The sequence below is a fragment of the Rhincodon typus genome, chromosome 2, assembly GCF_021869965.1.
Source record: "Rhincodon typus isolate 14 chromosome 2, sRhiTyp1.1, whole genome shotgun sequence".
Classification (NCBI taxonomy): Eukaryota; Metazoa; Chordata; class Chondrichthyes; order Orectolobiformes; family Rhincodontidae; genus Rhincodon; species Rhincodon typus.
In genome coordinates this window covers 34,630,374-34,654,288 of record NC_063333.1, presented here as the reverse complement: position 1 = coordinate 34,654,288, position 23,915 = coordinate 34,630,374, and the positions used below count along the sequence as shown (strand labels likewise).

Below are 23,915 nucleotides of genomic sequence, written 5' to 3'. Positions count from 1 at the left end.
TGAGTAATTTTGATGGTTCTGTCCCAGTTTAACAAGTCATTTATCATGGTTCATACAGTATAAAATTAGCATCAGAATTTTAAACCCAGCAGGAAACAACATCATTTTATTTGGTCTTCTATTGTTACTCATTGGGACCCTATTGTTTTTGCTGATTTCTGCTTTTTTCAGCCTATTTGTAATGTCCTAATATTTTTAATGAAATTTAGATATAAGTAGGCAAAATTGGTGCACGATGATCTTTATTATAGTTGTAACATCTTAATTCACCCCTCAGAAATGCCATACACTCAGTATATTATAGACAGTTCCTGTGCCAGTTATTCTGTTATGATCAGCTTTTTCTATTTCTTTATCTTATTCTGTTAAAAGTACCTATATGTATTAAATGAAATAATACTAGTTGCTTATGGAGGCCAATGCACGCTGACGTATTCATCAGATTTAGAAATATTGAAATATTACCACTATGAAAGGCAACGTTTTGAGCATCAGTTTGTCTTTGTAGCCTTCCAGCTTAAAATTGGCTAATAATTCAGCATGTTTGAATCCTGAGTGCATAAGTTAGCTGCTTCTAATTAGATCACTGTTTAGACCTTTATGATATGCCAGTTGTCATATATTTTCAACACGTGTTCTCTGAGCCAAAGCAAAGTCAACAAGCTATAACTGAAGTCAAAATAAAGTGACATGCCAGAACAATCACAATGTTTTTTTCCAGGACCACAATGTATATTCCATGTTGTAGACATTTTTCTGTTTTGTTTGTCAAATAAGAGCCTTACAACATGGAACTGATCATGTTATACGAAAGTACAATTTCATTATGGCAAATATGCTTTCAGTGTGCAACATGTAGCTTATTGATATATTATTTATATTACATTATATTCATGTTGACAACACCAACATGAGATGTCAAAGATTAATTTGAGTAACATAAAATAAGTTAATACTTTTATAGAAATTGTACCATTTTAACAATTTACAGTCAGTTCTTGTTTTAAAAAAAAGCTGGCCAACAACAGCAAAAATATGTGTTATTACAAAAGATTTAAAAATTGCTGCAAGATTCTAAATATATTAATAAACATAAGATTAGATTTTTAAAAATGGATTTGTTCTAAACTGGCTTCAAGAGCCAGGAGTCAGCATTGGTTGTAGATTTTTTTTAAAAATATATATACACGGAATAGCTTTGCTTCGGAAATGCTTTAAGTCATTTAAGTTTTTCACTTTAAAATGGTTTACCCGGTGAAATTTTCAATGTCTTTATTTCAGAAATATGTGAGGACTTTTGAATGATACAGCTGGTCGTTCCTTGAATTTTGTCTTTTGCTTGTGCCAGATTAGTTAAGGCCATGGCAGCATTAATTTCCTTCCAGTAGGTTTCATCTTTGGATATTTCCTTTTTCTTTGGATAGCTGAAAGAATAATGGAAAGTGGCATTTTAGTGTGTAAATTTAACTGACATTAGCAATTTTCAGGCTGAAGTAGTAAACTCTGGATTTCACTAACCTGATTAATCTGTTCGTTCCCTGTTCCACTGTCTCTGATAATAAAAAAGAAGAAAGTTATTCTCTTTATCTTGGAAGGTTTCTCTGAGAAATCAGTAGATAGATTATCCCTTTCATCCCTGTTAATTTTTGAAGATGCTAAAACCAGTTTCCTTGTATTTATATGCAAGAAAGGGTCTAAGACTGGTATAAGGAAAGCTAAGAGGAAGTATGAGGAAAGGATGACAAGCTGCATTAAAACAAATCGTAAAATGTTCTTCAGACAGATTAACAGTAAAAGATTAGTGAAGGATAGAGTGGGCCCCATAACAAACAAGCAGAGTACTTACTGAAGCAAAGGGTATGACAGAGGTACAAATGAATACTTTGCTTCTGTCTTTACCAAATTAGAAAGTGGTGACAATGGCCCAGTTGAAAATGGCCAGCAATCCTATGACACCAGGTTATAGTCCAACAAGTTTATTTGAAATCACAAGCTTTCGTAGTGCTGCTCCTTCATTAGGTGAAGTGAAGAGAAGCACACAGGCACAGAATTTATAGGCAGAGAGATCAATAGATTGTACAAATGTTGTGAGTTGAGTGCCCACAGGCTGAATAACAAGTGTCTGCAGGCGATCAAAAGTGTCAGACGATGTAAGTAAAGTGTCAACAGCTGAATAGCAAGTGAAGGGTTGACCTATGATCTGATTAATTGAGGCACATTAAGAGAAGCACATAGGCATGGAATTTGAGATACACAGAATTGCCGAGGAGAAACTAACAGCCAAGTTCCACACCCATAAATATGGCCTCAACAGTGATTTTGGGTTCATGTTGTGCTATATGCAACCCCACCATACTGTTCTGTATTTTTAAAATCTTCCTTACTGTCCTGTTTTGACACCATCACCTTGATAACTTGTTATGATCTCTCTACTTTAATTACGTTGTACAGTTTTGGATTACTTGTTACTTTGATTAGACACTCGACATATGACTCTCATATCTAATATGTATTCCAGCCATTTGGTTTGTCTCCAGCACCAGCTTATTTCTAATTTTTTGTAATTATCTCTCTGTCTCAATTAATCAGCTCATAGGTCATCCCTTCCTTGCTATTGAGCTGTTGACACTTGCTTACACTGTCTGACACTTTTGATCGCCTGCAGAGACCCGTTTTTCAGCCCTGTTGACACTCCACTCACACCATTTGTACAATCTTTTGATTTCTCTGTCTATAAATTCTGTGCCTGTGTGCTTCTCATCACTTCACCTAATGAAGGAGCAGCACTCCGAAAGCTTGTGATTTCAAATAAACCTGTTGGGCTATGACCTGGTATCGTGTGACTTCTGACCTTGTCCATCCCAGTCCAACACCAGCACCTCCACATCATGGCTACTAGTTGAAAATGTAGATTTTGAGCAACTGAACAGTGTAAAGAAAAGGCTGGCAACACTCCAGGTAGAGAAGCTGCCAGCCCGGATGGGATGCATCCTAGATTCCTGAGAGAGGCAAAGGAGCAAATTGCAGAGCTGTTGACAGATAATTTCCAGATGTCTCTAAACACAGGATTAGTCATGGAGGACTGGAAGGTTAAAAATGTGACACTGCTGTTTAAGGCCATGACTATGGCAGTGTTAATATCCTTCCAGCAGGTTTTCAATTTACAGACAAAACTGCCACTTTCCATTATTCTTTCAGCTATCCCAAAAAAACCTCTAAAGAGGCAACGGATAACCCAGGAAACTACAGACCTTCAGCTTGACATCAATTGTAGGAAAACTGGTAGAGGCCTCAATATGGGATAAAATAAATATACACTTAGAGAAAAGGAAGTTAATACTAGACAGTCAGCATGATTTTGTCAAGGACAGGTCATGTCTGACAAATTTAATTGAGTTCATTGATGAAGTGGCACAGACAGTGGCTGAGGGTAGTGCTGTGGATGTTGTATATTGATGGGTCCTTGGCAGTTTGGATCAGAAGTTGGTTAGAAGATAGGAAACAGTTTGTGGGTATATATGTGCACTTCACAGACTGGAGATGAGTGAAGTTTTTTTTGCCTCTGTGGCTTTGAAAGTGAGTGCCATTGTAACATGAATGCAACATCAAAGTGCTCCCTAGATTGGTCTATAGGGCTGAAGCTATGTTTCCTGATTTAGCAGAATCTGCAGCCCAGCAGACCTGATTTATATTGCTGTCCAAAAAATGTAAACAAAGTTCTGCATATCAGCATCCAAATGATGTTAAATGTTACAGCTTTCTGTTAACGTTGATCATAAACTCCTTCAGAATGGAACAAGGCCAGTTAACCTACGGTAGCTATGCAAGCTCTTTGAAAGAACTATACAATGAATCCTACTCTCTTGTTCTTCCTCATGATTCTAAGATATCTTTTCAAGAATATAGAATTATAGAATGGTGGCAGCACAGATGAAGGCCTTTCAGTTTATTATGCCCATGTTGCACTTTATAAGACCATACTACCTCATATACTTCCCATTGCTCTGTAAATCTCTTCAGTTCAGATCATTTTTTGAGGTCTTGAGTGAATCTGCCTCCACACATTCTCAGACAGTATAATTTCGAATCTAACCACTTGCAGTGTAAAGATTTTCCTCATTTCATGATTGCTTCTTCTGCCAATTACCTTAAATCAGTGTCCTCTGCTGCATGATTAACCCACTGATGGGAACAGTAACTCTCAATCTAATCTATTCAGACTGCTCATAATTTTGAACACCTCCAATCTCCAATTAATGTTCTGTTCTCTTGGGAGAACAGCCCAAGGGTCTCCAATCTAACCATGTCACTGGTGTTCCTCATAGCTGGAATCACTCGCATAAACATCTTTTGTATTCTGCTAAAGTTTCACATCCTTCCTAACTGTGATTCAATGCTCTTATGGAAGCCAAACCAGGGTTTTATGCATGTTCATCTTGATACAGTACATTTGTACTTTATAGTGTCTAGGAAACAAGGACAACTAGGGATGGGCAATTAATGCTGGCCTAGCCAGTGACACCCACAAAGAAAATAATCCATATATATAATCATACAAACACTTTATTGATCATTTTTTCAACCTGCCTTGCCACCTTCAACCATTTGTGCATATATATTCCTGCATCCCCTTTAGAACTGATTTCATTTTATATTACCTCTCCTCAATTTTTCCTACCAAAATTTATCAACTCACATTTCTCTGCAATAAATTTCATCTGCTACTTGTTTGCCCATCTAAGTACTCTTGAGGTTTATCACTTTCTTCCTCACAATTCATAATATTTTTGGCATCATCCACAATTTTGCAATTGTGGTCTATGAACCAAAGTCTTGGCTATTAACATATATCAAGAAAAATAGTGGTCTTAATACTGATCCTTAGGGAACCCTACTATATAACTTCCTACAATTTGAGAAGAAACTATTCCTTATTTCTCTCTGTTGCCTGTCACTTAGCAAATTTATATCCATGTTGCTACTGCACATTTTACATGTAAAGTAGCACTTCATAAAATCTTCTAAAGCGCATCTGCAGTTACTGCTGAATCAGCTTCCAGCACCCTTTGAAGCATTGAATTCCAGTGCACTAATATTAATACAAAATACATTTCAAAAGTTCTTGGGTGCATGATTTGAGTGAATAGGAATTTCCTAAAATTCTATTAACACAGCAAAGCTTTAACCTTAAATTGATGTTATATAACTGAAGTAAGCTTGTGCAAAGCCACAATGGTTTCAGATTGCATCCTAAAGTTGTTTCAGGTAACTTGTTTTGGGTGGCTCACAATCACTACAGCAAGAAATAAGCCAGTTTTAGAAAGGAAATGCTCAATGTTTATTGAATTTTGCAGCTATTATACCATAATGGTAAAAAAAATCTGATTATGCCAATGTTTACAGACTGAAACCTAATCTTATGACTTAGTTGATATTAGAGAAGCAGAGGGAGTCTGGACAGCTGAATTTGAATTAGCTCCTTTGGATTGCTAAACTATTCACTCACAGAACGTCAATAAGTGTCATGTCTACACTTGCACTGGTGAAATACTTGGATCACTGTAGTCAAATACACTGTAATAATTCAAACGTCTGTAGTTAGATCTAACAGATTTTCTGCACTGGAGTTGATTTTTATTACTTTTTCTAAATTCCTTAAAGATTCAAACTAATTTGAAAGAACATACATAAACTCTTACAGAGAACCTTATGTTACCAGGTAAATTAAAATTACAGTTCATGGACGAATTTTTGATTCCCTGCATATCAATCTGTCTCATCACTTCCTCCGATTATAAGACTTTCAAAGACACACTTCAGATATCACACTACGTCTCATGTAAATCTTTGCAACATAATTAAACAATGTAAAGTAAAGAGTAGTATTTGGAATCTAAAAAGCAGAAAACCAGCAGGAACATAGCATACTGCAGCCAGAATGTCTGAACCTTCTTAACTGACCCTTGAATAAACTGGCCCAAAGCCTATTTACCAAAGCGAAGTTTTAGCTTCTGTCAGCCTCAAGCACTCTTTATTCCTGGTATAGCACATACCAGATACAGAAAATCTCCTTCTCTATTGCCACAACATTAAACTTAATTCTCACCTCAGGATAAGCTTTCATCTAAGACCATATGTGACTTTCAGTTCTCACCCAGCTACTATCTCTGTGATTGCACTGAGCAGGAGCGGCAATTTAATTTTTATTCATATCAAATAATGGGATATCTTGTGCTTTCAATTTGGGTGCCCTGGAAATTAAGTTTTGGCTCTTTCTTCATTTAACAGACCCTGGAGAGAGCAGAACAGACTGAATTCAAACCCAGATGTGAAGGAACAGTGTTGCAAGCCACTAACCACATTGTGATCTATGAGTTGTGCAATATATATGTCAAAAGTGAGATGACTTCGTCACTTGTTCACTACTAGCCTTATTAGGAATATTTTAAACCTAGCTATGTGTATAACATGCATAATTACCTAACATGAATCACACCATTTCCTCACTATTTTAACCTGATAATATTTTATTAGTAATTGTAAACAAAAAGTATTGCAAACATTAATTCCACAGCTTTAATAGCCTTATGCTCTATTTTAACCATTTTAAAAATAGTTTTCTAAGGGCATCACAAAACCTAGTCTGCATAATTGAAACCAGGTCATAGCAATCTTAAAGTCATTATCTGTTTAGTCCGATCAACAGCACTGGCATCAACCAAACGTTTTCCTATATGCCTCAGTTCTGCACAGCTGGGTCCACTGAATTTTTTTGACTGTGTCTACTTTAATCTATATCTCATGCACACACACCAGCAGCTGAGCATATTTTACATGGAAACATTTTTAACGGATGTATCTTCAGCTAATGCTATTGACAACAACTTTAAAATTTTCTATTTTCTTGACGCTTGTGGTCCAATATGTATTGTGGTATTATACGAACGTTTGTACATACATAAGGACATATAAGTTAGGAACAGACGTAGGCCATTTGGCCCCTCAAACATGCTCATCCATTCAGTAAGTTCACGGCTGATCTGATTATTCCACATTCCCACCTACCCAGATGTAGTCTCATCAGTGACCTGTATAACTGAAGCATAACCTCTGTACTTTTGTGATCAATTCTCTCCAGAATTGATTCAATTCTCTCCATTAGCTTTTCTAATTACTTACAGTACTTGCATACTAGCCTTTTGTGATTCATGCATTAGGACACCCAAATCTTTCTGCACACCAGAACTTGCAATCTCTCACTAATAAAATAGCATGTTTTTTTATTGTTCCTGTCAAATCAACAATTTCATATTTTCCCAAATTACACTCTATTTGCCAAAATTTTGCTGATTTGCTTAAGCTATCTATATTCTTTTGTAGCCTCCTATGTTCTCTTCACAGTTTGCTCACAACTCACAACTTGCCGTCTGTCTCCCTCCATTTTTGATCAATTTGCATTCACATTTACATAAGTGGGTTGTCTAGTTAAAATAAGTACTCTCTTTCTTCTTGTACACTGTTCATAATTGAAAAGTATGTGAACTTAACAGGCCAAGATATTTCTGGTACTTTACAATGTCTGCGGGACCTATTTAAATTCAACAGTTCTCCTTACATTTCTTTTCAAATGAAAGCTAACCATAGTTATCTATTCAGTATAATTTGATCATTCATTCAAATCAAATGAATTACCAACAAGAAGAATGTATCACTGGTTGTTAAAAATGATGCACTGTTCATACCTAAGCCATGTCCAGGAAGAATAGTTTGACTAAGGGCTGTTTAGTGCACAATGGTAGTCAAATGATCCTGGACACAACTGCATTAGGATTCCAAAGGATATCCATCATCTTTTTTGTATTAGAAGGATGTTTCAGAAATAGGCAAATTACCAGCCAACAAATGTGAATGCTGGTCATATTGGTCATCTGGTGCAGACTCATTTTCCAAACATTCACTTTCATCTTCATTTAATTGATAGCCAATTTCAAAAAAATATACATACTTTTTTTCGGTATAAAGCCAAACACTGCCTGAGTCAACATAGCACAGTAATTAACTCCAGATAGATACATGATCAAAGGTTTTTCCTTAGACCTCATATTGAGTTGTGATTATCATTAAACAAGCCCCTTCTCTAAGTGGTACAGGAGAACTAATGCCTAGCACAAACTTTCATTAATACATAGGAATAAATTGTAAAAGGTCTTAAATTATATTTATATATTTCAGAAATGGGTAGGATGACAACAATAGCATAATTGGAGATGTTAGTCATTTAACATCAACTCATTTTACAAACATTCCTTCTCAGTGAATGCTGGAAGCATAAAAGCCAGATGTGACAGTGGTTCACAGCTAGATTGAATTTTCTGCTTCCTACCAGCTGAAGAATTGTTTTATCAGTTGTCAATTTAAATAAATATATGTTATATGTTATACCTATAGATATATGATTGACACACGCATATGTATTATATATATATATATAGTACACTATTGTTTTCTCCTGGGACAACCTTCCTCCAGACTAAGATCATGCATCAAAACATTATGGGCCCATGGCTTGTAGTTTTCTGATGCACACTCATGCCTCGTGAAGTAACTTACCCAAGTAGTAATTTAGAAAATCTACCTTATTTTCTTCTTAAACCTTTCATGGGTCTAGGTCTAATGTTCCCAACATAAGGTCCATCCATCAGAGAGAGAACTGGTGGGAAACCCACATCATTTCCATGGGGTTTGAACTTAACTGGCCAGCATCTGGCCTTCCCTAGGCTTTAGGACTCTGGTAGTGGAAATCCTGCCTGCTGAGTGCTGCCAGTTAGTCTGAGGCTTGCAGGTCTCCATTTCTTGCTGTGCCACATGGAGCAGTTGCCGCTGCTTAGAGGTGGCTCAGGGACTTCTCCAGCAATCACTGTTGGTCAGATCCTTGGACTCAGGTGAGTGATGGAAGAGAAGGGTCATGTGGAGGGGACATTGGTGCAGGGGTAGGCATGATCAGATGGGTGAGTTTCATTGTTCTCGCAATAGGAGACCCCTTAATTGGACACAGGGTGCTTGATAATGAAGGGCCTGCTGACAGGACTATTAGCCTTGAGGAGGCATGAGGTGGCCATAAAACTCCCATTTAATCACTGGGACACTGCTATATTCTGATGGACTCAGGGATAATTAGTTCAATTAGTTCATCAATGAACTGAACTTACATTACGCTGCGTTTGGGCCATTTCCTGCCTCTATTTCCATTAGGGGAGGTTTTCCAGCCACGGGGAGGCTGGAACATGGCCTCTCCTATAATTAACTTGGCCAAGCTGCCATGTTTCCTACTTTGGAAAGCTGTATTAAATTCAGAATCCAGATTAAATTGTGGTTTCCATTTTGCTAGGTCATAAAAATTTGTGTAAACAAGGCCCTATTATATATTAGGAAATTTAAAGCACAGTAGTATTTTAGGAAGTTTTAGTCCAATTAACAATTCCATCATTTTGTTAATAATTCATTAATTGTGAGAATTAATAATGAAAGGCCTTGGCCAGTAAGAATAATTATTATATTTGTACTACTTTCTGAGGAGATTACATTTGTCAGTGGAAAGATGTCCAATCAAAAATGACAATTTTACAAAATATAACTAGAATGTAACAAATCTGTCATGATAAAGGAACTTTACTTAAGTAATCTTGCTTAATTCTTCCATCTTTCATAACAGTAAGCTGTCCATTTCAGTTGACCTCATTTAAATTTTAATTCTAGCTTATTTTAACAGTTAAAATTTCATTTAACTGACATGCTAAATTATAACATTTACTATTAGCTGTTGTGAAGTTTTACATTCAAATTAAGTTTAGTTTTCCAAATTTAAGCCAAGTTTAATAATAATAAGGTCCTCTCGGATTAATCAGAAATATCGGACTTCACTCTTTTCCTCTGAATTGTGCTTTGACTTTTACTAACATGGATAGTTGCCTAGCAAAAAAGGGAAAAGATACTAAATTGCCAAGTAGGGGAATTCCTGACATAGAATATACATTAATGCATGATTTGGCTGAGAAAAACAAAACTGGAAAATGCAATGGAATTCTCCAGTACAGGTTTCCAGTGAAATTCATACATCTCCTCAGCTTTAGAACTTCAGTTTTCCATATTAAAAAATGCTAAGAAATATCCAACTTTATCTTAACCCTTCAAAAGTCTAAATACTAGATTCACTAAAATACTGCTACAGTACATTCCACACGTAGAAGGTCCTACAAGTGCTGGACCTATATCTGGGGGATGAAATCAGACAGGTGGTTGAGGTGGCAGTGTAGAAGTATTTTAGTGATAGCATCCACAACACAGTATGATTTAAGTCTGTTATGGTAAAGGAAATGTTGGTCTGCAAAAAATAGGTTTCGGATTGGGGGAGGACAGATTTTATTAAAATAATATAGGATCTGGACAAAGTAGACTGGGAAAATCTACAGCAGAACAGTGGGGGTGTTTGAAAAGGACAGGGGAGAGTTCATCCCAACATGTTCCCTTTAAGGGTGAAATGTAAGATCTACACGCCCAGAGAAACCTGAATATGTAGGAATATTCAGGACAAGATAGGAAGGAAGAGAGAGGCCTGTAGCAGGTGCAAAGGGAGAAACTTAATCAAGGACTGAGTTTAGGAAGTGCAGGAGAAACCTTAAGGAGCCTTTAGGAGAACAAAGAAGGGGTATGATAAAAACACTGGTGGATTGAATTAGCAAGAATACCACGACATTCCATAAGTATATAATTTGGAGGAGAGGATAACTAGAGAAAGGTAGGGCCCATTAGGGATCAATAGGCAATCTGTGCTTGGAGCCAGAGGATATTGCTGGGTGTAAAGGAAAACTTCAATTCTATCTTCATTCGGGAGAGGGAAGATGGAGGTACAGAATTTGGGGAGACAGACTATGAGGTTTCTTGAGCAGACTGGGATGGGGAGTGAAGAGAGATTTTGGCAGGCTTAACAGCAGACAGTGTGGAGAGGGAGATGAGATAGAAAATGACAAATTTTTAATTCATCTCTGGCCACAGGGGAGTTGCTAGGGGCTTGGAGGACAACTAATATGGTTCCACTTTAGAAGAAGGGTGGTAGAGATCAACCAGGGAATTACAGACCAGTGAACTGCACATAAATGGGAAGGAAAATACTGGAGAAAATTCTGGAGGACAGAATTAATCTCCACTTGGAGAGGCAAAGTTTATTGGAGGATAGTCAGCATGGCTTCATCAGAGAGAGGTCACACCTAACAAATTTGACAGACTTCTCCGAAAAGGTGATCAAGTGTATACTTTAGGGCAATACAGTTGATGTAGTTTATATGGATTTCTAAAAAGCCTTTGACAAGGTAATGGTAGGGATAATGGTAAGAGACTGTTTGTGTGACTGGAGGCCAGTGCCCAGTGATACACAACAGGCATCAATGCTGGGTCCCTTATTGTTTCCAATATGTATAAACAATATAAAGGAGAATGTGGGGCCTGATAGTAAATAAATTTGCAGTTTGGCCAGATAGTTAACAGTGAAGAAGAAGGTGTTAGATTACAGAATGTTGTAAATGGATTGGTTAGAGAGGCAGATCAGTGACAGATGGAATTTAACCCTGATGAATGTGAGGTAATGCTCTTTGGAAGAAGGAACAAGACGAGAGAGTACTCAATGAATGGCAGGACGGCAGGAAGTTATGCTAGTTATCTAATATATATGGTCAAAAAGAAAATTACCATTGACAAACAAACAGGATGTTAACTCGAGACTGTTACACTAGTGTCAATCTCTGCACATACAGTCCATGAATGCTCTTTAAATCCGGTCTTCTAATGGGAAATCAGCATATCGTCTGTGCTGTTCCATTGGTATCTATTCACTCCTAGAGTGATGCTCCTACTCCAGGGAGTGTCATTTCCATTGCAAATACTGTTGCCATTGTAACTGGCGTATCTGATCTATTTCTGTTGCTGGGGGGCAACAGATCTCTTGAACCAATGGCCATTCTGTACTCTACAGGTATTGAGGTCACTTCTTTCTGATTCATTGCCTGCAGTGAAGGCACAGCTGCACTAGTTGTATGTATTTGTTTACAGTTGTAGCAATATAGCTAGCTGTTCATGTTTACAGTGTGTGATCAAGGCAACAACTACGCTACAGAGGTCCCAAGTTGCCATTTGAAGCTGTTGAACGTTTGTGCTCTGACTGGCTGTCCAATGCTCAACTCTGGCAATGGCATGACAGCCAGCCAGATTTTAATTAGAATAAGATTACTGTTTCACCTTGACTTTGTCACTATACCTGTTACTACTTTTGGCTTCAACAGTTTATTTCTTTATTAGAAGAAGAGTTTGGATGCGATGTGATATTACATTTTGGACTGGACTACTTTCATACCTTCAGAAAATATATTTCTTCACTGAAGGATGGTCTTATACAAGTCTATGCTGGATTTGTTCTATTTCTTCCTGATCCTTCGGACAATTTACACTGTCACCTCAGCCTTTTCATTTAAACCATTTTAGTGTGGAGAAGATGTATTGTGTTGATTTTCACAATAAATAATGAAATGGCTGAATTCTTCATTTATAAATTATTGCCAATTATGGCCCATCACAATGACTGGAATGTCCCTGCTGGTCATTGATGTCAATTGTTCTATCTCCCAGTGTTCAGTCTATGGTGACAATACAAGCAGTCCCTGTGAAAGCGAAAAGGTCTACTTCCAACTTCATCTATGGTACATCTGGGATGTTCTGTATCATAAACAGCTCCTTAATCTCTTATATTAGTACTCATTACAAGCACTGCACTGGCTGATGTGATCCTAATCTCACTGTTCACGTTTGGCCAGTAGAGCACTGTCCTTATCTTCCTTACTCCAGTTTCAATTCCTCGCTGGCTTGCAGAATTGTACTCAAGGATAGAGTCAAAGAGGTATACAGCACAGAAACAGACCCTTCAGTCCAACTTGTCAATGCTGGCCAGATATCCTAAATAGATTTAGTCCCCATTTGCTGGCATTTGGCCCATATCCCTCTAAACCCTCCCTATTCATATAACCATCCAAATGCCTTTTAAATGGAAGGTGTCATCAACGCTGCTATCAAGCAGCAATAACCTGCTCAGTGATGTCCAGCTTGGGTTCTGTCAGGGCCACTCAGCTCCTGACCTTGTTACAGCCTTGGTTCAAACATGGACAATATAGCTGAATTCCAGAGGTGAAGTGAGGGTGACAGCCCTTGACAACAAGGCTGCATTCGACTTGGCATGGTATCAAGGAGCCCGAGCAAAACTGGAATCAATGGAGTATCAGGGACCAAACTCTCCGCTGGCTGGAGTCATACCTGACACACATGGTTATGGTTGTTGGAGGTCAATCATCTCATTTCCAGGACATCACTGCAGGAGTTCCTCAGGTTAGTGTCCCAGGCCCAACCATCTTCAGCTGTTTCATCAATGACCTTGCCTCCATCATAAGGTTAGAGATGGGGATGTTCGCCGATGCTTGCACAATGTTCAGCACCATTTGTGACTCCTCAGACACTGAAACAGTCCATGTTCAAATACAACAAGATCTGGACAATATCCAGGCTTGGGCTGACAAGTGGCAAATAATGTTCACACCACACCAGGCTATGACCATCACTAATAAGAGACAATCTAGCCATCACCCCTTGATATTCAATGGTGTTACCATCACGGAATCCCCCACTATCAACATCCTGGGGGTTACCATTGACCAGAAACTCAATTGGACTTACCACATTAACACAGTGGCTGCAATAGCAGGCCAGAAGCTAGGAATACTGTGGTGAGTAACTCACCTCCTGACTCCCCAAAGCCTGTCCACCATCTACAAGGCACAAGTCAGGAGTGTGATGGAATACTCCCCACTTGCCTGGATGAGTGCAGCCCAACAACACTCAAGAAGCTTGACACCATCCGGGACAAATCAGCCCGCTTGATTGGCACCACATCCACAAGCATTCACTCCTTCCACCACTGATGCTCAGGAGCAGCAGTGTGTATGATCTACAAGATGCACTGCAGAAATTCACTAAAGATCCTCAGACAGCACCTTCCAAACCCACGATCACTTCCATCCAGAAGGACAAGGGCAGCAGATATATGGGAACACCACCTCCTTCAAATTCCCTTCAAAGCCACTCACTATCCTGACTTGGAAATATATCGCTGTTCCTTCACTGTCACCGGATTAAAATCCTGGAATTCCCTCCCTAATGACATTGTGGGTCAACTCACAGCAGGAGGACTGCAGCGGTTCTAGAAGGCAGCTCACCATCACCTTCTCAAGGGGCAACTAGGGACAGGCAAGAAATGCTGGCCAGCCAGTGACACCCACATCGCACAAATGAATAGAAAAAAGTTGTAAATGCACCAACCTCCACCACTTCCTCTGGCAGCTCATTCCATACACACACCACCCTCTGTGTGTAAAAGTTGCCCTCAGGTCCCTTTTAAATCTTTCCCCTCTCACCTTAAACCTATGCCTTTTAGTTTCCCCTATCCTGGGGAAAAGACCTTGTTTATTTATCCTATCCATGTGCCTCATGATTTTATGATTTTGAATCTATCTCCTTTGCACAAGATGCAAACTTGGGCTATCACTTCATTTATTTATATCCTATGTTTCCTTATAGTCTTTGATGCTCATACTTGCAACTCTTGAAGAACTGCATCTTGCTTCCTACTTTGCTTAATTTGAGCCAGAATCTTTGTTTCTGCTAGTTGACGATGTCCAGAGTATGTCAAGCTGTTGCTTCTTTTTGAATCTTGGTGATTTCACTCTGTCTAGCATCCTCAACTTTCTTCATAGGGAGTGCTGTCTTGACAGCATGTCAGCAATGTTCATCTATTTCCCTTATGTGTAAGTCATGTTCAGATGATTTCTGTGCAAATGAAGTAATACACTTTGTAAATACTTTTCAGCAGATAGAAATGGTTTAAGATAGATTCTTTGAAGTGGCTTGTGGTCGCTTCTGTTATGACCATGTTGTTCCCAAACAGGTATTGATTAGAATTGTCACTAATAAACACAATAGACAGGCTCTGTTTCTCATTCTGATCGTAATGTCGTTCAGTTTGAGTTAATGCCCTGGATGTAAATGCAATTCATTTTCCATGTTTGCTTGGGTTACCATGGTGTAATGGTGAGCGTGCTGATTTCTGACCTCTGTGATCCGAGTTCAAATCTAGGTGTAGCCTTCTTCCTGGTTAAGTGAGTGGCGAGCCTTGGAAGGTCTCATTTAGGGGTGGCATGGTAGCACAGTGGTTAGCACTGCTGCCTCACAGCACCAGGGACCAGGGTTCAATTCCAGCTTCAAGCAACTGTCCGTGTGGAGTTTGTACATTCTCCCCATGTCTGCATGGGTTTCCTCTGGGTGCTCCAGTTTCCTCCCACAGTCCAAAGATGTGCAGGTTAGGTGGATTGGCTATGCTAAATTGCCTGTAGTGTTCAGGGAGGTAGAGGGTATATATTAGGTGGGTCATAGGGGGATGGGTCTGGGTGGGATGCTCTGAGGTTTGGTGTGGACTTGTTGGGCCAAAGGGCCTGTTTCCACACTGTAGGGATTCTATAACAGTCACTGCAAAACTGGTTTTTGGTGAAACTACACCACATGGTGACAACATTATTGACATCAGTTTCTCAGCACTGGTGTTGTCATCATAGTTGTTTGCTTCTTGTTAAAAATTTCTTTTAGTTCCATGTTTAAAGTTTTAGCAGAGATTTGTAGCTCGGGTTGTGGGTGAGGTTGTTGACTTGCTCACTGAGCTGGCTTGTTTTCATTTAGACGTTTTGTCAGCATGCTAGGTGACATCATCAGTGAGGCCTCTGATGAAGCGATGGTGTTCTACTCCAACTGGAATTTATACTGTCCGGTCCGTTATGGTGAGTTGTGTCTTTTCCAGTTTTGTTCTGTATGGGTTATATATGGGGTCCAAATCTATATGTTTATTGATTGCATTACAGGTGGAGAACCATGCCTCTAGGAACTCCCGTGCGTATCTATGTTTGGCTTGGGCTACTATGTCTATGTTTGGCTTAAACTAGGGCAAGGTAACCATAGCAGCCCAAGTCAAACATAGATATGCACAGGAATTCCTAGAGGCATGGTTCACCACCCATACTTCAATCAACAAACATATAGATTTGGATCCCATATACAAACCCATACATAACAAAACCAGAAATGACACAAATCACCATAACAGACCAGACAGTATAAATTCCAAGTGGAGTAGAACAACAGCATTTCATTGGAGGCCTCATTGATGATGTCACCTAGCACGGTGATGAAACATCTGAACGAAAACAAGTCAGCTCGGTGAGCAAGTCAACAACATTTAGTTCCATGCCTCAAAAAAACTGCACATCCTTGGCTGTGAGTTTGCATAGAAATTCACACTGTGATGACAAATTAGGTATGAACTTTGCCAAATAGTTCACTGCTTTTTCATTTGTTGGTCATTTCATCTCTGCTACAGCTTTCACCTTGTCAGAGTCTGGGGTTGTCTTTCCACTGTCAGTACATTACCTGTGTACTTCACTTCAGATATTGTACCTTCTTGTTCCATTTCAGGTTCATTTGGCAAACTCGCTCTTACAATCATATTACATTTTGAACATGGTCTATATTGGCTTCTTCCATTCTTCTTCACATCTATAGACAAGCAGATCATCACAATAGCATCCACTCCAGGAAGGTCACTGACTATGTTATGCTGTTTACATTGATACTTTTCCAGAGCACTGGAAATATCAAAAGGCATACACAATCACCTTCATCTCTTGAATGACATCCAGAAAGTAAGATGAAAAGTGTAGTTTTCATCCAGCTTCACTTGCTAGTTACTATCCTTTTCATCGAGGGTTGCATGGAACTTTGCTTTGGCAAGTTACAACATCACAAGCCGATAAGAAATAGGAACAGGACTAGGCTGTTTGGCCCCTTGAACCTGCCCCACCATTCAATACGATCATGGCTGATTCAACATTCCTCACTTCCACTTTCCTGCCTTTCCCTATAATTGTTGACTCCCTTCTACATTTGGCAACATTTCTTCAACAGTTGGCATAGATTAGTGAGATCTCTTCAAATCATTATTCAGATCCTTTGGATCTATACATACTTACAGTTTTCAAAGGTTTTATTTCACTTCTACTATGCTGTTCATTCAGAGTGTAGTATTTGTTACTTTCTTAAATACTTTCTTTCCTGGCTCTTCTATTTTATCTTTAACATGGACTTGAAGGTAACTAGAATTTTCCTCCACAGACGCTGAGTTGGTCTCCCACTCTCATCTAATCTGAGATGACTTTAGGATGACATTCAAACTTGGAGAAGCATCTTTGTTATCTTCTAGGACCTATTCAGCGGTCAATGGCTTAGTGGCTGGTGAAATCTCTTTTTGTGTGCTTATGGTTACTCGTCCATGCTTTGGCTGGCATGAGTGGATTTTGCTTAATGCTTATTCTGTTATACTTTGGAGTTTTGTTCTTCCCTTTGTGTTGTTCTTTCAGCTTCATTTGTCCTCTTGAGATGAGTATCATTCCATTATATAACTTCAGCCTTACCCTTGAAGGCTTCATTTCTGGTGGTCATTATCTGAGTGGTTTCACACAGATCTGTGAAACTTGTGATGTTGCATGAAGTATTTGACTTTTAAAGTTCACTTGATGTGCTCCTTCTGTATTTATCATTCCAGCAGTCACAAACCATTCATCACCTTTAGACCTGATGATGCCAACTTGTTGTATGGTATACCGTGATTTGTAAGCATCATCACTGGCTGACTATCTCCAGCACTTATATTTGTTGGTTTATTTTGCTTCTTTCTAGCTCGGCACTTGCATGCACTGTGATTCAGTTTCTTGCAGTTGGAACACTGCTTTTCCCATGCTGGACATGTTTCCTTTTCTTTGATAGGTTATTATTTGCAATATTTACATACTTGCCCCTTCTTTAATTTTTCTGCTGGCTCTTCTGCAATATTTCTTCCTTTTCTAAATCTATTGCTTTCATTCAGCCTGGAATGTCTCTCAACTCAATATGAATCCTCATCTGTTCTCCCAATGATGCACTCTGGCTGATGAATAACTATTTCAGAGCTTCTGCACATGTTGATAGCTTTCTTGAAAGTAGATTTATCTCTTCTCAGCAGACATGCTTTCATTGCAAGATCTCTAATGCCTCAGACAGTCCGACCTATGATGCAATCATCTTTTAATTATCCAGACTTTCAGGACCCAGCTAGATGTATTAGTGATACCAAGTCTCCCTCCCCACCTGAGCTCTCATATTGAATAAATACCATTCATAAGTAACATTAATATGGGGTTTGGGATATGTCTTCAAAACCTGCAAAATATCCCCTGTCTGACCTTTCAGTGAGATTTCTATGGAATGAGCTGCCAGAGGAAGTGGTAGAAGTTGGTACAATTACAACTTCATCTGGTTGGCATGGACGAGTTGGACCAAAGTGTCTGTTTCCATGCTGTGCAACTCTATGACTCTATTTAGTGTGCAAACATCTTGTAGCACTCTTTACCGAGCTCTGATAGTCTGGTTTAAATTTTTATATGCTCAATTTTTCTTTTAAATCCTATTGCTATTTCATAGCTTTGCCACCAAGAGTGGAAGCAGTTTTAATTCTGCTTTGAGGTAGTAAGAAGTGCCGATGCTAGAGTCAGAGATAACACAATGTGGAGCTGAAGGAACACAACAGGCCAGGCAGCATCAGAGGAGCAGGAAGGTTGACGTTTCGGGTCAGGACCCTTTTTCAGAAATTGCTCCTCTGACGCTACCTGGCCTGTTGTTTTCCTCCAGCTCCACACTGTGTTGTCTCCAATTCTACTTTAATCTCTTCATTTCCACAGCATCAGTGAGAGGAAAATACACAGCCATTTTGACTTACCCAATAATTTAAGAGAATGGCTCCTGATGGCATCAATGGTGTGATTGAGTGGGTGGAAAAGTAGCAAATATAATTCAGTGCAGAGAAGCATGGGTTTGTGCATTTTGGGAGAGTAAACAAAGCAAGGGAACACACAATAATGGAAGGATATTGAGAGAGATAGAGGAAATGAATGCACTTGGAGTGCAATCGCATAGGCTTATGAAACTGCCAGGACAGGTAGCTACAGTAGTATAGGGAGCAATTACAAGAGAAGAGAATTACAAGAATATTGCCAAGTTTTGAAATTTGCAGCTATGAGGAAAGGTTTGATAGACAAGAGTTATTTTCCTTATAACAGAGGAGTAAATGGTAACTTAATTGAAGAATGCAAAATTACAAGGAGCTTGGATAAAGGGGACAAGGAAAACCTGTTTCCACTAGCAGAGCAGTCAATAGCCAAGGAAAATAGATTTGAGGTGATCAATTAAAGGATTAGAGGGGACATGAGGAAAAACTTCTTCACTCAGAGGGTGGTGGTTGTCTGGAATTCACTGCCCAGTTTGATGGCTGAAGCAAAAACACTCAACTCATTTAAAAGGAACCTGGATGTGAACCTGAAGCACTGTAACCTGCAGGGAAGCTGGGAAGTGGGATTAGAGTGCTTGGTTAGTTTATTCAGCTGGTGCAGATTTGATGGGCTGATTGGTCTGTTGCTGTGCTGTACCTTTACCATGGTTCTATGGCTGCAGACTATTGTATTTTTCTAACTTCTCTCTTTCTATGGCTGACTTTCTTACAGTTGCGAAAATCCATATATTTTGCAGAGCTGCAGGTTAATGTTCTCATGACATGATTACAATTCCCACGCTGCCAGACAGTGAAATTTGCAGTCAGTGAAAATGGGAAGTAAAAAGCTTCATGGTGACCATGTAGTGCCTGTAGTCTAATTCATCTGGTTTACTAAAGATCTTCAAATCTGCCTGGTGTTACCTACGTGTGAATTCCAGACTCACAGCAATGTAGTTGACTCTTAACTGCTCTCTGGCTAATTAGGGATGGACAATAAGTCAATAATGCTGGCGTAGCCATTGATGCTCTCATCCTATGATCAAATTTAAAAAAAAGATTCTGGGATGTGATTGAGCTGCAATATATCTGCAACCAGCGTAAAGCCATTTTTTCCTGTCTTTTTAAATTTTGTTTTCAACCTTTTAGTATTATTGAAGAGCTGAACAGGACAAGCAATTTGGCATTTTGACTGATAAGTCAGTGCTTGAAGTGGTGGTACTGTAGTTGCTCAATTATTGGACTGGTAACCTAGAGAACCTGGTTTAATGATGGTCCAGAAAGACGTGAGTTAAATTTGGACCATGACGGAGTTGAGAATTTGAATTCAATATGAGAAAATATGGAAATGAAATGCTGAGATCAGTAAAAGTGACTATAAAGCAATTGAGTTGTCATACACATTCAATTGGTTCGCCAGTTCCCTTAGGTCTGGTCTAAATGTTAGAATGTTTAAAGTTTAACTGCCCTCTGATCGATCAAACATAAAGTAGGTAAAGCATCACTTTCTCAAGGCAATAAGGGATGAGTTGGAATTGCCAACTGGGTCAGGGATGCCCACATCCTTCACGAGAATGAATTTTAAAAAATACCCATGAAGAGATTGGCATAGCTGGTATGAAAAATGTGTGGGGTGGCCAATCTGAAATTAGTGCCTCAAGTATAACAGGATATTAATGTTTCACATTGATCTTTTAACACAGAAGTCAATTTGACTGGAAAGGGCTAATAATTATCCTTAATGGAACAAATTTAGTCAGCGAGCAAGTCCAGCAAGGCTTTAATATTGCTAAAACTATTAACAATGACATAAAAAAGACGTTTAAAGTGAATAAATGAAGGGGCTTAAAGATTTGCAATAAATTGTATTTGCCACGAGTTTGTTAATGAGCAAATAGTATTGTCCGCAATGGCTTGTTGCTATAAGTTCAAGGTTGACTCTTACCTTTACAAGTGGCGTATTATGTCAGGACTGTGTGAGAGGAATTGCTCTCTCCAGTAGTAGGAGATAAAAGATGATGTTGCCAGGCATCTATATTTTGACTCTGACAAAACGAGGCTGAGGAAAGGTGTGTAAGAAAAATGCAAGTGAGATCAAAGAACATGAACCTCACCAGGAATATTTTTTAAACTGAACAAGTTAACAGTAAAGCTGTCAGTAAAGAAAGGCCTACAACATTTGGTGGTAGATTTCCCATGAGGTGATCCAGGTCAACAGAGGGGAATGTACCAAAAGAGAAGACATGGGTGTTTAGGCCTCATCTTAATTTCTTTTCCAAATAAAGGAAAAAGATGAAAGAGGTCTGCAAGGTCTCTGAGATATCTTGGATATGGGATTAGAAAAACTAATTTTTAATCGAATTTTAGTCCATTCTAAAAAGGACAAAATGAAATGATCTAAAGATTCAAATAATGTGCTCCAATTTGGAGCTGTTTCACCCTATTACTAAAGGAAGGGTCACTGGACCCAAAACGTTAACTCTAATTTTCTTCCACAGATGCTGCCAGGCCTGCTGAACTTTTCCAGCAATTTCTGTTTTTGTCCCTATTACTAACCCTGCTAACAGATACACAGTGGGGCTGAGGACCTCCAGCTGAACCTATAAGATCAGACAAACTTGAAATTGGTCTCACCTCAGTCATTTTACGTTAACGCCGGAGCGAGAGCAAATTAATATTTGGCACAAAACTGATTAACTACAGTACCAATTTTGAGCTATCTTAAAAGGAATAGATGGATAATTTTGGGATAGGTAATTGAGCGATTTACAAGTTTTTTGCCCAATGAAGTAAGAGTGTGGGATAGATAGCACAGGAATCTTGGGAGTGCAGGGAACTTAAAATTTGAGGTTTCCCCTCACACTGTGGAGTCTACAACAAGTGTGTGAAATCACCGCCTGGATGTCAGTCTGATTGACACGCTTGGCTTTCAGTTGGGTGAGCAACAATGGAAAAGAGTTGTGGGTCTAAGAAAATCTGAGCCTTGACTCGTTGAGGGGTAGGGATCGCTCATGCAGTGGTGGTAGTATGACTGAAGAGTGGTGGTGGGTTGGGCAGGTGGTAAATTGAAAGCCTTATTTGTGGAATGGGAATTTGCAGTCTTTGTGGGGAGGTGAGAGGTCTTGGTGGGGTTAACAGAATTGTCCAGAAAGGTGTCCAGCTGTGAGAGGTTTGACAAGATAGATACGCTGGACCTCGCAGGTAATTAGATAAGTTTTTACCTCCTGAATTCCACAGTTTTTGCCTCCCTGCAACTGCCAAACTTCCCACATATGAAGCCTGGCGCTCTAGATTTCTCCCCAATATGTCCAAGTTCATGTGCCAATTCATTTTAACATTTGAACACAATTACAAGCTGCCCACTGCCAACTTTTGTGTTGTCCAGTCACATCTTGAGCCTCATCCATTAAAACAAAAGGATACAGTTGTACCTGGACCTTGTTTCTAAAGAAGAAAAGTAGATTTTTGCAATTTTTTTTTTAATGAGGTTGAGTTACGTTTCTCAATGGAAGAACAGTTTTGATGTCTTTCTTTTTAGGTTTTTCATTGCTTTTAAGTATCCGTTATTGGCTTTGCTGGTTATTCTATGACAGTTTCAGTTCAGTTTTTGTTTGCCTTAACAATTAGCTTTATTATTTCTAGTTTCAATATTACAGTTCAGAAAGAAGAGTATGTGCAGTCTCAATCTAATCAAAAGCTCCAAATCAGGGTTTCATTATAAATAAAAACTCTGATATATTAGGGCTACGGAAAACTCCCTATCTTGTACTGCAAATATTATGTGGCTCTTCAGTTCTTACTTAATTTTGACCGCACTGACCTATCCAAGTCTAAGGGATTACATCCTAACTACAAGCATTGGCAAAATGGTTGATTTGACATCTGGACCAAGCTGTAATGAAGTTTGGTACTGAATGGTCACGAACATCAATGAGCAGGTTATTCCTTTGTAATTACTGCTGAATAACACTGTCAATCATTCTGTTGATCACTTTGTTGATGATTGAGAGAAGGTTGTTGAGGTGATAACTGGCCAGGTTGAATTTGTCCCACATTTTCTAGACAGGATGATTCCTTTCTGATGTGGCAATGTGTAATGAGTCCGAATTAATTAATTATGGCAAAGAGTCCTCATGACAGGAATTCACAATCAGTTTAAGGGTGAGAAACATGAATCTGAAATTATTGTCCTAAACTCAAATAAAGACAATTGCAAAGGATTAAAGACAACTGACCACAGTAGAATAGGAAATAATGTTAAAAGTTTAAATGGTACAGAAGCAGCGACAGATACTTAGGAGATATTACAACTCTCAGTAAAGGTATCTTCCATTGAGAAATAAAGACTGCATAAGAACAATGTACTATCAGCAGCTAACTAAAGAAGCTAAGGGTGGTTTCAAATGTAAAGAAAAGGTACTGCAAAGATTAGTGGTAGATCAGAAAATTGGGAACATTTTAGGTGCCTCCAAGGAATGATTAGTTGAATTATGAAAAAGGAGAAATTGGAGTGTGGAAAAGAATCTTTAAGAAATATAAAAAAAAGCAGTAAAATGTTCCACAAGTATATAAAAATGAAAAAACAGTAGCTAAAGTGAACATTGGTCTCTCGTAAGATGGGACTGAGAATTAAATAATGGGAAATAACGAAATGGCAGAGACTTTGAACAAGTATTTTGTATCTGTCTTCACAGAAGAAGACACAAAAATCATCTCAAAAATAGTAGAACCACAAGGAGCAAAAATTGAGACAATCATGGTCACTACAGGGAAAATATTTGGTAAAGTATTAGGTGAGGTGAGAGTAATTTTCAAAGGTTGGCTGATTATATTGTTAAAAATATACAGATAATGAGCATTGTTTTAATCAAGACTAACAGTACAGATAACTTTGTGTGATGCAGTGATAGTTTCCCAATCT

At 38.7% G+C, this 23,915-nt stretch overlaps 1 protein-coding gene across 1 annotated transcript in view; it reads right to left on the bottom strand.

Moving 5' to 3' along the window:
* Positions 1-1,075: 1,075 nt before the first annotated feature.
* The window catches only part of mkxa (mohawk homeobox a), a 47,429-nt gene continuing 24,589 nt past the window's right edge, over positions 1,076-23,915 (bottom strand). The window contains exons 6-7 of the mRNA XM_020512986.2: positions 1,519-1,552; positions 1,076-1,424 (exon numbers count right to left, since the gene is read on the bottom strand). Coding sequence (XP_020368575.1) covers positions 1,238-1,424; positions 1,519-1,552 — 221 coding nt within the window. The 3' untranslated portion in view covers positions 1,076-1,237. The remainder of the gene's footprint in view (positions 1,425-1,518; positions 1,553-23,915) is intronic.